Source organism: Exserohilum turcica, assembly GCF_000359705.1.
Source record: "Exserohilum turcica Et28A unplaced genomic scaffold SETTUscaffold_12, whole genome shotgun sequence".
Lineage (NCBI taxonomy): Eukaryota > Fungi > Ascomycota > Dothideomycetes > Pleosporales > Pleosporaceae > Exserohilum > Exserohilum turcicum.
This window is the reverse complement of record NW_007359937.1, coordinates 1,216,415-1,229,806: the sequence shown is the minus strand read 5'-3', so window position 1 is coordinate 1,229,806 and position 13,392 is coordinate 1,216,415. Positions and strand designations below refer to the sequence as shown.

The window sequence follows — 13,392 nt, the reverse complement described above, 5'->3', positions numbered from 1 at the left end:
TGAAGATGGGAATGTTGTGGACATCAGAGATGGAGGCGAAGATGCTGTGGATAGAGATGTCCTGTATTTAGATATTTGCCAGTGCAATAGCAAAGACGAAACTACGCCTACGAAAAGCATAGCTGGGAATACGGGGAAAGCGTGAGATCGTTGGTTAATCATCGTTAAGGCACCAAGACCGCGTCCAGGACAATAAGCGCGTAGACAAAGTATCAAGAGCGCAATGTATGAGGAAAAAGTATGAAGAAGCTGGGTAAGCTTATACTTTGCAAATCAGATGTCTTACGAAAGGGATAGAAACATCACAAAGACACGACGCGTTGGCCATACTGATTTAGCAGACAAAGGATTTGTGCCGTACAGGCACTTTGAAACAAGTGGATCTATTCGAATTTGCCTCAAAGACAGCTTCGAGGCAACATCTCAACGCATGTGCAATTCATTTATCGCATGCCACTAAATTTAAAATCATGTCAAGTCAGATGGAATTTCATCAGGGTATCTTGCGGTTCTACTTTGCTTGATCGGCGAGCTGGGGGCGGTATGCTTTCAAAGCGGCCGCACTTCCTTCAGCTGGAAGATCCTTTAGGTCTTCAAGTGCCAGATCAAGATACCGCCGGTATCGAACATCGTATCAGGTATCATGCTGAGTAAGAACAAGTCAAAGGAACGCTCAAACACCAATGTACCAGAGCTCGACGCCCATGACCTCAAACTTCTTGCCATCGTCGCTTAGTGGTTCGTTGCCAAATGTTGGGCACGTATCCGACACACCATGCTCGAGGTTGTCATCTAGCCATAGGCCGTAGTGGCCATCTCTGCGACACTGTTAGCCTTATCCGCCTCGATGTGTAAGGTTAAGACTTACCCTCCCCCAACACTGAGATAACTATGCTCGCAGAAAATCATGTAGTCGTTTACTCCACTGTACGGAAACGCCTTGAACCTTATCCTCTCGGGCGTGCTTGTGCCACTTTTATTTGCCTGGCCGTTGGGTGGCAGAGCCAACTTCTCACTATTCGTCTTGGGTGACACTACGGTTGTCATGCGAACGGCATTTGTGGTGTCTTCGGATGGCGGGGGCGGGAGACTCATTTGCAGATCGGGGAGTCCACTAAGGACATGCGCACGCCAAAGAAAGCATTCGCCGTTGCCGTAGAATGATGTAGAGGGATGGGGTGGGTCGGAGAGATATGCGCCGAAAATCTATCGCAAGATGTCAGTACTTGTTGGAGATGGCGTGATGTTGGAGAACATACACCCCCACCGTTATCTTTGACCACGAGCACGAAGCCGCCTCTTCTCCCCCGATAATCATCGGCTTGCTTGTACAGAGTTCCCAGGCTAACGCCGTTCTGCTCCAGGCTGTATGCCAGACACCACTCGTCCACCAGCTGCAGTCTTGGCGGCAGTAGGAGCCTGATTTCTTCAGCCAGGGCTTTGCTGAGGAGCTTGCCCTTCTCGCGCATTCCACTCCTCCATCCCTTGAGGCTCAGCGGGGTCAATGGCGGTGGTTGAAATGGGCTTGCGATGCGGTGTGTTGGTTGGAAGACTGAGTTCATATCCGAGGAATTGGGGGAGACGAGGCTGGCCAGGGACTGGGAGAGCGAAGAAGCGGTAGATTGCAGCTGTGCTTGCAGATTGCCTATGCTGTTGCGGTTGCTGTTGCCGCCGGATTTGGATTGCGCGTCTGATTTTGGGCTCGTTTCCGTGTTCAGTCGTCGCAGTATGCCCGAGACGGCATAGGAGACTGGATATGTGAAGTACGAGGAGGAGCGATTGGGTGTGGCGCGACTGGGTGGCGATGATGGCTGAGAGGGTGGGGAGCGGAAGGGTGGAGACGATGGGGTTTCTCCTGGATGCGACATGACTGGCGACTAGCAGCAATGGTAGCAGCGTGCCTGAATTAATGTGGGTCAGGTGTTGAGAGAGTTGCGCTGGGTCTGGCACCGGGCAAAGTAGCTGTGACGTTGCGCGAGATTAGTGGCTGACAGCTGTTTGGAGCCTCAGCCTCATGCCGCAAGGGGGGGTGCGCGTTACATAAGCATCTTCTTGGAAGCCGAGGGGGAAGCGGCGGCTGCATCTTGGAGACTGCACTGCTCGGGACGCCCGTGATATCAACGCTACGAAACGGTGATGCGTGCTCCATAGTTGCTCACCCCTCTGCCGTCTTGATGTGTAGCTGTGACCAGCGCGCTAGCCCGTATGTAGAAAGCTTATTTTCCAGCTACCCGGTAAGGCTGACGATGGGCGCTCATCGTGAGTCGGGGCGAACTTTGCATAAAGTTGCTTGTTGAATTGGGGCAAGCGCGGCATGGCAGGTACTGTGCCTCTGCTCGAAAGTATTGCCGTTGATTCCATCTTGAAGCTTACCGCAGGCGGCGTGCGGCGTTGCCCCCTATTTACATTACTTTGCGGCATGCAGCCAACAGTGTAGTCATCCATTTTGGTCCATTTGCCATGCCATGGCGGATAACCCTATCCGGAAGCATTTTTTCATGTAGATTTGACCGTTTCTGCGGCAGTCTCCTTGTTCGCTGCGGCTCCATCTTCCGCTGCATCCGCAAGCTCATCATCTCCATGTTCTTCCTGCTCGTCTGCGGCTTCTCCGTCGTTCTCCCCGTCATCAGCCTCGCCTTTCAGCTTGGCGCCCTTTCGCTCGGGCATCACAGCCATGAAAGCCTTTCCCCAATCGCCAAACTCCATCCACTTGAGCATAATCTCCAGTACGTGATTCGTCACCAAAACTTGTCGGCTCTTCATCTCGAGATATTCACCAATGGGTAGTTTTGCCGTCTTGATGCCTCGGCTGACCGCTCGCTTATGGCAGATTCCTTTGTGCCGGTTCTTGTCGACCAGACCCCCAATGATGTAAGTGCTGTTCGGTTTCAAGTGCGTAAGGACCTCGTCCGACTCGGATGAAAGGTAGACAATCTCTCCTGCCTCCCCGTCTGCTGCATTCTGTTGTCCGCTTGCTTCATTGGCTTCCAAAGAAGACTGCAATGCACCAGCCACCTCTCCTCCATTTGGTCCGGTCATCCACTCCTTCGATTTCTCGGCCACTTCCACAAAATCTTCCTCAAAGAACCGGAATCCTGTCCAGCTGGTATATTGCTTCGCTAGAATGCCATCGAAGCGTTCTTTCATCTTGCCGCCAAAGCTGCTCAACGCTAGATGTGCCCTGAACTTTGCTTTCCGGTTGTCGCTGTAACATCTTGTGATCTGCAGGCCCAAGCTTTTGAGCTCGTTGTCGAACATAAGCTCCTCGAAGTCACAGTCAAAGATTACCGTGATGGGTACTTGAGTTCCTGTCCCTGCTGAATGCCTAGGTGGACGTGGAGGCAGCAGTCTTATTTTGTTTCCGTTTTCATCCACTGGCATCTGGGCCAACTGCTCGCGCCGCCGCTCTTTCTTTTCTTTGAGCTTCTCTTTTCGCTTTAGTTTTCGATCCTCACGCCCCGCTTCCCAGCGTTCGTGCCGCCTTTGCTTTTTGAGTTGGTTCTTCGACAGCTTTGGCTCCCCGCTTCCATTCTCAGTGGCTGCTCCACTTGAAGCCTCAGCATCACCAGTTGCCTCCTCATTCTCTGTGCTTGTGGGAATTTGTTCAGCAGGTGTCGCGACTGCGGGCGCATCCATCACGGCCTCATTGTCATCTGCAGGCTCCAACTTGCGCATCTTGGCAGGTCGCTCTTCTGAATCCATCATTTCTGTAACTTTTGCTGATTGTCGAAAATGTGTGGTAAGGACCTTCACCCACTCAGCGTCGACAAAATTATGCTCGCCCACCTTAGCGCGCCAAGCCATACCCCGGTCATGGCAGCGTCCCGAGCTCGAACCTCACTTCACGTCTCCGCATTAACGATACCCTTCGAGCCCCAATTGAACCACGAACACAATCGCCCATCATGCCGCAGGATATGCCGCCACAGGGCGGCTACAGGCCCGTCCAGTACAAGCGCAACCTGCCCGTTCGAGGCTTCCGCCCCGCCGTATACATCTTCGGAACCGCGGGACTCATGACATATGGATTCTGGAGGGTTGGACAGGGTATCAGGGAGCACAAGTACGCAAGAGACGCCGGCAAATCAATCGCAGGGCTCGGGAGAGAATTCTGACTTCTTACAGCGAACTCGCACGCGAGAAGATGTGGGCGCGGATATACCTCATTCCGGCACTACAAGCAGAGGAAGACCGTGACCAAGTGCGGAGATACCTGGCAGACAAGGCTAGGGAGAAGGAATTGTTGGGCACAGAGACCAAGATCTACCATAGTGACAGGTATATTCACTCCTTGGGGTTGCGACGATTATACGAGCATTGACTAACTCAGGGTTACAGATTCGTTCGACCTACCTTTGCGATTACCCCCGAGCACGAGACGAAGTAGGGACTGGCATATCGTTGTACATGTAAAATCGAATTCGAAAGTCTCTAGCAAGCTTCGTATCTACCATGTCATAAGAAGCAAGCCGAACAATACTTCTTGTGTGTAGAGACTTGCCCATTCTATACAGAACCAGATGTTAACATCAGGTCATTCTAATGGCAGTGGTTCAGCTGCTTACAATGCACAAATATGGACCAGTTGCAGCCTTAGAAGGGACACTGACTGTACGCTCATCTGTCATAGGCCAAATGCCTTAGGTCGGATAAATTGCATTGATTTGGTTGTTCAACATGCAGACCCCGGCTCGCGCACTGTCATTCCCCTCGCAACGTGGCGCAACCTATCCTATAGGCTGCTCGTGCGCTCTATACCCATCGTCATTTCACCACTCCCCACCTACTTCTCCTTTTTCCTTTATTTCCACTTCCACTCTTCTATCCAACTTCTTCAGTCTCTTGTTTTTTGATTCGTTACCATGTATTTTCTTGCCAACATTTTCGCTGGGTCCAAGGACGCCGCATGCACGTCTGCATCCACTTCTACACATACCCACATAGACAAACACGTCACCTCCGCCAACTCCGACAACGACTGGGAAATCATAACGCCAGAAGAAACCACTGGCTTCTACACCGACCGCATCACTCTCTTTCTGGGTCCGCAACTAGATCAACCTTATCACATTCTACTCACCGATATTCCCAAGTCCTCCAACCTACTTACTTATCTCGCTGCTCTCGACCCCGCACATCGTTACCTGCACATTGCAGAGCTCGAGACAGAAATGGTAGCAGCGTACATCAGAATACTAAATCTACAAGTCGATGCACTGGCAATTGAAGCATCGTGGCTCGATATCATCGAGCTAGCCATCACAGCGGAAGCAATGCAAGACGAGCGGACGGAAAACCGAGCTCTATGCGTACTGCGACAAAAGGGCGTGCTAGCGGCTGCACCAAGGGATTCACTGGACCTATTTAACCACGAAGAGTATGCTTTTGCGAAGCAGTACCGAGCCAGAACGGGGAGAGGTGAGAATCTGATGCGTGTGTTGCGTGAGATTATGGAGGTGGACATGGAGCGATCAGGGCTACGCCGGGAGAAGCTGAGGAATCACCAGGGTGCAAAGTCTAGCTCGAAGATGCCACACCAGAGAGTTCCGTTAGCTAAATGAGAAACCAGTGTCTTGGGATATAATGCCCCTTGGGAAAGAGACGACAAGGGAGATGCGGGGGAGAGAAAGGCATGTCCTGTTATGCAGCCTAGTGTCGCCCTGAGGGGCGATGTGGTGTGGAAGAAGCGTAAAAGCAATTTCTTTGCATACTACATGAAGGGCAAGAAGCGGTGATATGCGCAAGGTTGTGAAGTACATGGGGCTGTTTCGCCTGGGAAAGGAATTTTGAATGACTGATGAGCTTTTAACAAACAGATATGATGTTACGAATTTTACTTGCATACGGCTTGTATTTGATTCAAGATTGGCAGATGATTGAATCATGGCTGGAGGGGCGTAGAGGAAATTGACGATTGCATGGTACATGAGGGTGTGTTTTCGTGCTATTAGGCGCAAGGATGCTTCATAGGACTCAATCTCTTTATGTGAATGTAATGGTTGTAATTGCGCGCTAGTGGGAATGGGTTGAGAGAAATGAAATCGTCCCTCATCATACAGTTGATTCGCCTTGTTCTTCATCTCCCCCCACAGTAGCACTCGGATCTTGAACGCAGCTCTCTTCACCCCAAGGGTCGGCAAAGCTGTTTTCACTCGCGTAACGTTTCCATCGCTCTTTATCGAGCATTCTGAGTCTCCGTATTGCAACCAGCTCTTTCGCACATTTCTCCAGGTTACAGATATTTTCATAATGAGCGGACCACCTGTAGAATGCTGCTTCAATCTTCCACATGGTTGCTTTGCCGATCTTGTTTTGTCGCGTCCTGACGCCGTTTGGCTTCCACTCATTATGCTCTATATCAACGCCTTCTGCGTGCTCGAATCGCCAGTAGCTCTCAAGCTCTTTACCGCTAATTCTGGGTGCCGTTGGGAATTCATAACGTAGGGGATCCAACTTGAGCCTATGGTAGGGGAAAGAACGTCGCTCAGGTTTCTTCAGAGCTCCAATACTGACAACGGTTCCGATCCTTTTTACTCCATAAAGCTTTTCAAGCTCGTGCAAAGCTATCAAACATGGTTCATATGACATTCGGGTGGGGAATTCTGATAAGAGAACTCTTTTTGGCTTATCTCCTTCGCTGCTTGTCATGGACCTACTCACGTCCACTGGTCCGATTGTAATTGCGTGAACAACCTCCCCCATCTTGAAACTGCTAGCTGGCCCGAAATGGGAAGGAATTGAGCTTTGCATGTTTTCTGATGAGCCGGATATGGGGTTATCATAAGTACGAATGAGGTGCAATGTTTCGAGGGAAAATTTATTTTCGGTCATAGTCGACAAAGCAGGAATCAAACTAGACGCACCGTAGTTAGCTGTTGAATGCACCAAGAAAACGATATACTAACACAGCACATCTCCCAGGAGCAGTCTTCAAGCTTTCATCGTCGTCGATTTCGGCGAGAAAATTGTCAATCGCATCGCTCATATCCTGGGTCCTATACTTGGACTGTGATGAAACACCTACACGTAGCATTGCAGTCGGCCTCGGTTGGCCGAAGGTACGATTTACAATTCCTATGTAATGTAAAATGCAGTCTTCGATGCTCATAAGATATCTGCCTAGCATCAAAGCTATCAGGCTAAAATATGTTGGTTAATTTTCTGCGTGTAGTTTTGCTCTGGTAAACTTACCCGCCTGTACTTGTGCCACAAATCAGATCAAAGTAATGGCATGGCACAGAGTCGCTGGTTATTCTGGAGTTGATGATCGTATCACGCTGGGACCGAGATGCTGGGGTGACACCCCTGGGTGGTTTCCTTCGTACCATGTGGTGTGTTTCTTCGCGTCGGATCAATTCCATTAGTTTTTGCAGGACCAAAAGCGTCCAGTAACCGCCAGTACTACCAGCATCTTCACTTTCCGTCAGTTTCAATGTAGCTTTATCGAACAATCTGATGACTAAGGGACTTACCCAAAGATAGTAGGTTGCGCTATTCCCAAGCCTTTTCAACGGATTCCATAGGGATCTCAGTCCCAGCTGTTGACAATCCGGCGATAATGGACTGAGCAGGCGAATTGAAGCCTAAAGCATGATCCGAACCACCAGGCTTGTTACTATTCCTCAAATCGTGGCTATCATGAGATGGGGAAACAGTGTTCCTGGTTTCGGGTAATGCGCCTGTCGTGGATCGCTGCCTTGGAAGGGCATCATCTTTTTCTGGCAAAAGTTTTGGTGTATCCTTGGTCATAATACGACCGCCTATAATTGTGAATTCAGAAGCAGTATTGTCGGTTTTTATTAGCGCGTCCAGAGTTGCTCGCTGTTTTTGAAGTGTACCATCGTCTTCTCGATATAGTTTCAATGTATGCTCGATTACTGTGTGTAACCTTGGCGGTATAGGCTCTTCATGTCCTCTGACATGATACACTGTGGCTTGCAACTCGGTCATGTAGTCTTCCTGGATCTGGTTGTCTTCTCGCCTAATCGAATTGACGATCCGGGCAAGGTTATCTGCAAAACCGCAGGGTTCAATCAGATCAGGTCTTCGCCTCCAGATTTTGTTCAGACACAACACTAGGCAGATTTCTTCAAATGAGCTAAGAGATGTATCTGATAGGATGTATTGGAGACGCTCTTGTGCCGTTTTATAATTGCCGAGTGCGATGAAGGCGTCTGTGGTAGCAATAGGAACATATGCATTGTGAGTAGTAGTTACCTTTAGATATTCAATGCCCAGGTCGGATGCATCCTTTGCCTTGCCCAGTAGTGTGAGATATTTCAAAAGTTCAGCGAAAAGCAGCTCATAGACATGTGAGGTCAGATTGTCGCGAGCCGGGCCGAGCAGACCCAATTTGAGGAGACTTGATGACGTTTCCAAATGACCTGAGTGGCTTAGGCCTATCGCCAACGCATATATGGAGTGGCTAGGCAGGCTTGACGCTAGCTCAGATACATTGATTGACTCTGGATAAATGACGGCGTACGCAACCTTTTCAAGGTCGGTTTTTCGAGATGTATATGAATTACTCCAGCATGAACGCCAGGTTTCGAAATATGCCCACAGAGTGGGACTCGAACATTTCCATGGTATTTGCGCAATGGTGAATCCAAGAAGCGAGGCACCGAGTGAGGTTTGAGGCAAGTCGAATTCCCTTGGGCTTTTCCAGTTTTGAGCCTGCGGGTCAGAGCTCGGTATACCCAGCAGGTAGCTTATTTCCTTGTGAATCTTGAAAAATGATTTGACGTTTGATGATTGGGAATTGTCGAATAAAAGATCCCATCGCGCATCGTCAAGCGCAAAGCCGAGGTTCGTTAGATGGAAAACGAGTAAACAGGAAATTTCCTCCGTCATGAGGTTTTGCTGAAAGTCCCTCAAGCCAGGAGATGTGAACAGAAAAGGCAGTAGAGTGGAAGTAATGACGTCCTTGCAGGCGAATGACGTCATCTCCCAAAGTGGCTCAGCATACGGTACTGGGAGTGCAAGAAGGATGAAAGTGCAAAGTAGACTCTGCACCTTTCGGTGTAATTTGGGTTCTTTTGCAAATACCAGCCATATCTCTTGTCGAGTATCATGCGACATCTCAACAAAGGTGATCTCTTCCTGGTGTGTGACTTCCACGTGTTGTTCACGTCTCAATGCTTCCAGCTCAGATCCGAGTTGATGGGCGCCGTATTGCCAGTCGTATCCAGGCATCGATAGCGGCGGCCTGTTCTGCTCTGGTTCAATATATACCTCGCCTTCATATTTGTCTTTTCGAAATAGTCGATCAAATCTCGTCAACTTTGTGGTACTCTGGTTGACAGTTTGAGGAGCCGAAAAGGGTCTCGTGAACAGTAAGGTAGGGAGCGACTGGCTCGGGCTGGCAGCGAGAAGGAGAAGAAACTGATATGTGAGATCGCTAACATTTATCCCGCGAATGCTGCATATAGACCTGCGTGGTTCACTGCTGCATGTAGATATGCGCCGTGCACTGCTGGACAGTATCATGCTTGCGCTATGGATGAAAGGAACAATACAATACAAGAAAAACAAGACGTAGGCTCCGACATAACTGAAACAAAACATCGCTTTAACCACATTTCGTTAAACTATCTCCTGCAACTACCGTCTAGTCTACGCAAGGCTATGACTTCCGGGAAAGATAGAAAGCGGCGCATGAGCCCAAAAGACGCACCGGTAGGCAAACAATGCTTTCCAGCGCCTAATATAGGCTACAATGGCGCACCTGGCTAGGATTTCATCCATTCATACACGATTGCGCGTCCTGTAATGCGCCACGTGCTGCAAGGCTGGAGAGCTGAAAAAAATATGCCGAGAATGTGAGTTTCAGCTGGCCATTCACCCACACCAATCCATCAGCTGAACTCTATTTGACGGGATAGTAGCGTCGGATAAGATGCCTGCATGTCAATCGACCCACTCGAATGTGCTGGATCAATGGCCTGGCCGAATCGACTTCGCCCGCGCAGGCGCACGAGTCGCGCCGCATCCTACAATAGCTGGGGTAGTCGTCCGAAGCTAATTACGATCTCATCAACCATCACTCTCCTACTCTACTGCCTGCCTGTCGTGTGCTTATTACCATGAAGAAGAGCAAGCAAACGGTGCGCCTCACAGATGTTGAAGAAGATGTAACGACAGAACAGATCCAAACACAGGCACAAGCAGACCTAGAGGTCAAGCATTCATTCTGGAAACCTTGGCTGAAGACTTCTTCCCGCCAGTCTAGCGATAATATAATAGCTTCTAGTTTAGCACAACAGAAGGGCTGTAAAACGGCGACAATCACATTCACGTCCTCAGCAATAAAAGAGCGAGCCCTCGAGAATGCGCAGAAAAGGCGTAACAAGACACGAAAAGGTGCTTACATTGACGATGACTTCCGCGGTATTACCGTATTACACAGTGGCTCTAGCGGACAACAAGTCGACTTGGAGTGTGTGCCCCATCCTCCTTGCAGATGTATGATGGTACTGATAGCTTCATAGCATTTGTGCTGTTCACGGTCTAAACGGACATGCATTCGACACATGGATGAGTGAAACTCAAATGTGGTTACGAGACCATCTCCCCAACCATCCGGATTTCAGAAACAGTCGGATCATGACATACGGCTATGATACACAGTTGTTCAATGGCAAAGGAACGCGATCCCGGTTTGAAGACTACGCCGATCAACTCTTAGTACTCCTTGGGAATGAGAGGACGACTGCTCAAGAACGCGCGCGGCCAATTATGTTCTTGTGCCATTCCATGGGTGGTCTTATCGCTCGACTAGCCATGGTGCGGTACGAGAAGTATCCTCGGCTGCATCCAGATGTCTCACTTGGACCTCGCGGTTTATTGCTTTTGAGCACACCCAATGCTGGAGCGTTGGACGCACAATGGTCGGACTTATCGTTAGCGCTAGGAGACGTCTTAGGGCTCCGACGGAGCCTTATCGATGAGTTGAAAGTTCTCAACCCCCACCACATCGACGCTGTAAATGACTGGGAGACACTTCAATATAAACCCTTAGTCCGATGCTACTGCGAATCTTCGTCGACAGCATTAGCGCCTGGTTGGACAGGAACCTCTAGACAAGTAAGGAACACCATGGCACTGGTTTCATATGCTGATATGGTGTTTAGGTTGTTACAGCAACTTCTGCTGGTTTTCTTACGAACACAGCTACGCAATTACCGGAGACAGATCACCACTCTGTCTGCAAGTTTGAAAAGAGGATCAGTCCGGCATTCGATATGGTTAAGGCAGGGTTGTGCCAAATGCGAGCGGACCTTTTAAGCGCGGCCAATCAAGTTCCCTCAACAGCAGCAAATGTATAGTTCACAATTCCTGTCAATCTACTTTTTTGTTACAAGATATGCGAGACCAAACATCGTTTATGAGTGTCTGACATACGTCAGGTATATAGGGTTGGTAGACCCGAAGTCACAGCTCCTTCCTATCCACTGCCCAAGCCATTTGTTTTCGACCATGGCTTCCGTAAAGCAAGTTGCAACGTTGTACAACGGTCAGAACTCCTCGAGAAAGCTGCCAAAACTATTAGTGATTCTGCTTTATCACAATTTATGCTGATACTGACAGGTATCGCTGGGTCTGGGTAAGTTTGCCCAAATATAATGAGACTGTCTTACAGGACTGAATAAGCTCCAGAAAGACGGAACTACTGCTCGACTATGTGAAGCAGCGATCATCAGAAAGTAACGTTGTAATTCTACCTGCGTCGACATATAAGGGACTACGGGAGAAACTGGAACAGTACGCCCTAATGTTTGGACATGATGCCATGCCACACCATGGAGCCATCGGCCCCCGAGCCCTGGACAGGTGGAGGTCATACACGCTGACTGTACAAGCCGATTTCTTTTTGGCCTGGACTTCTACAATGGAAAGCGACTGCATCATTATCCTTGATGAACTCGATGACATCAAAGATGCCTCTGATATCGCAAGAGACCTTCCTAGAACCGCGCGCGTCGTCGTGTCGACGCGAAATCCTTCGGTATCAAACAGCTCATACAATCTGGATTTCGCTGTGTCGACCTTCTCGTGTTCAATATGAAGATCGACGAGGCAAAACAACTACTCACGTCCCTTTTGGCATCTACAACCGTAACAGCATCTCCCTTGCAGCTGACCCGCCTAGTGGAAGCCCTGGATAGACACCCTTTCGCCATATGTGCTGCATCTTCGTACCTGCCGGGTCTACAGCGTATCCAGGATCCTTCAGAACAGCACCGTGCAGTCGATGTTCTACTTGACGCCCTTGAAGGCAATAATGTTCAGAAGCGAAAGGATTTTTTTGACTTTGATGATCTGTGCAACTTGTCTATATCAGAGTTATTTGGATCAGCAATGAAGCGCTTGAGAAAACAGACTGCAGAGCAGGACTTCGATGCCTCTGTACTGCCTCTTTTACAAGCGATAGCACACCTGTCCGACCACAGGGAGTGTCACTTCGCCACATTCTTCAGTGCCATCACTTCAATAGCTGGCAAAGTTAACCCGGGAGAGCACAAGATCGACGAAATCTTTACAAGAGGTCTAGATAGAGAGAGAAAGACGCTAGGAAAGGCTATACAGCAGAGATGTCAACAATCAAGCTGAGTCAAGCTCATCAATCAAGCTGGATTGACTCAACGGTCAAGCTGAGTCAAGCCAAGCTCATCAAGCTGTATCAAGCTGTATCAAGCTCGTCAAGCTCATCAAGCTGAGCTTGATAGAGCTTGATGAGCTTGATACGCCCGTGCGTAAAAAAAGAAGAATAACTATGAACTCCTTTACGTAGGCTACTAATCTATAGTAACGTTAACTATTACCTCTATCTCTAATACTATACGTGTCAATTTATTATATATATCTTCTTATCTTACCAATTTCTTGATTACAAGCATGCCACCAAAAAGACGCGTCCAAGCTATTGTTGCTACCCCACCGAAGCGGTCTCGGGGCGTGCCCCGCGGTACTCTAAGCCAGCCTATATCTATCGAAAGCCCGCCATCATCCTCTCGCTTATCACCTCGTCAAGCTCTAGTTGAAGCGTCCCAGGTATCGAGCTTCGAAGCGCGGCTGCGCGAAACGCAGGCTCGAGAAGCTATCATCCCACCCGCTGACGGCAGCGAGGAGGCAACGATAGCTTCTAACGAGCTTGCTAGTATAGGCTTCGACGAACACCTAGTAGACGCCTTCGAAGGTCTTGACTAGGACCACTTTCCTCAGTATATGAAGCCTTTGGCGTCGCAGCGCGGGAAGAAAAGCTGGATATACCTTTATGGCTACCGCGTCGCGTCACGGCTTAATCCTAGACGCCACTACTTTATATGCCGCTTTTGCTATAAGCAAAAGTTTATTGACGCTGGTGTCTGTTGTATATATGAGACAACAAGA

The 13,392-nt window shown here is 49.2% G+C and overlaps 6 protein-coding genes across 6 annotated transcripts; 3 read left to right on the top strand and 3 right to left on the bottom strand.

The window, feature by feature from the left end:
• Positions 1-386: 386 nt before the first annotated feature.
• SETTUDRAFT_127265 (uncharacterized protein) lies at positions 387-1,868 on the bottom strand (the record flags this gene model as incomplete). Its single annotated transcript, XM_008024546.1, has 3 exons — positions 387-818; positions 869-1,206; positions 1,260-1,868. The coding sequence occupies 3 exons, from the start codon at positions 1,866-1,868 to the stop codon at positions 674-676; spliced, it is 1,092 nt and encodes a 363-aa protein (XP_008022737.1). The 3' UTR covers positions 387-673.
• A 628-nt stretch (positions 1,869-2,496) lies between these two features.
• On the bottom strand, positions 2,497-3,675 carry SETTUDRAFT_45919 (uncharacterized protein; the record flags this gene model as incomplete). Its single annotated transcript, XM_008024314.1, has 1 exon — positions 2,497-3,675. The coding sequence occupies one exon, from the start codon at positions 3,673-3,675 to the stop codon at positions 2,497-2,499; it is 1,179 nt and encodes a 392-aa protein (XP_008022505.1).
• A 195-nt stretch (positions 3,676-3,870) lies between these two features.
• On the top strand, positions 3,871-4,643 carry SETTUDRAFT_167574 (uncharacterized protein). The gene is made up of 3 exons (XM_008024545.1): positions 3,871-4,063; positions 4,126-4,278; positions 4,339-4,643. The coding sequence occupies exons 1-3, from the start codon at positions 3,906-3,908 to the stop codon at positions 4,385-4,387; spliced, it is 360 nt and encodes a 119-aa protein (XP_008022736.1). The 5' UTR covers positions 3,871-3,905; the 3' UTR covers positions 4,388-4,643.
• A 219-nt stretch (positions 4,644-4,862) lies between these two features.
• SETTUDRAFT_37467 (uncharacterized protein) lies at positions 4,863-5,561 on the top strand (the record flags this gene model as incomplete). Its single annotated transcript, XM_008024286.1, has 1 exon — positions 4,863-5,561. One exon carries the CDS (start codon positions 4,863-4,865, stop codon positions 5,559-5,561), a length of 699 nt encoding a protein of 232 aa, XP_008022477.1.
• Positions 5,562-6,051: 490 nt separating this feature from the next.
• Positions 6,052-9,489, bottom strand: SETTUDRAFT_183145 (uncharacterized protein; the record flags this gene model as incomplete). Its single annotated transcript, XM_008024544.1, has 4 exons — positions 6,052-6,853; positions 6,906-7,139; positions 7,192-7,503; positions 7,547-9,489. 4 exons carry the CDS (start codon positions 9,487-9,489, stop codon positions 6,052-6,054), a joined length of 3,291 nt encoding a protein of 1,096 aa, XP_008022735.1.
• A 596-nt stretch (positions 9,490-10,085) lies between these two features.
• On the top strand, positions 10,086-12,431 carry SETTUDRAFT_183144 (uncharacterized protein; the record flags this gene model as incomplete). The annotated part of the gene is made up of 5 exons (XM_008024543.1): positions 10,086-10,438; positions 10,491-11,085; positions 11,133-11,321; positions 11,409-11,605; positions 11,659-12,431. The coding sequence occupies 5 exons, from the start codon at positions 10,086-10,088 to the stop codon at positions 12,065-12,067; spliced, it is 1,743 nt and encodes a 580-aa protein (XP_008022734.1). The 3' UTR covers positions 12,068-12,431.
• Between the last annotated feature and the right edge of the window lie 961 nt (positions 12,432-13,392).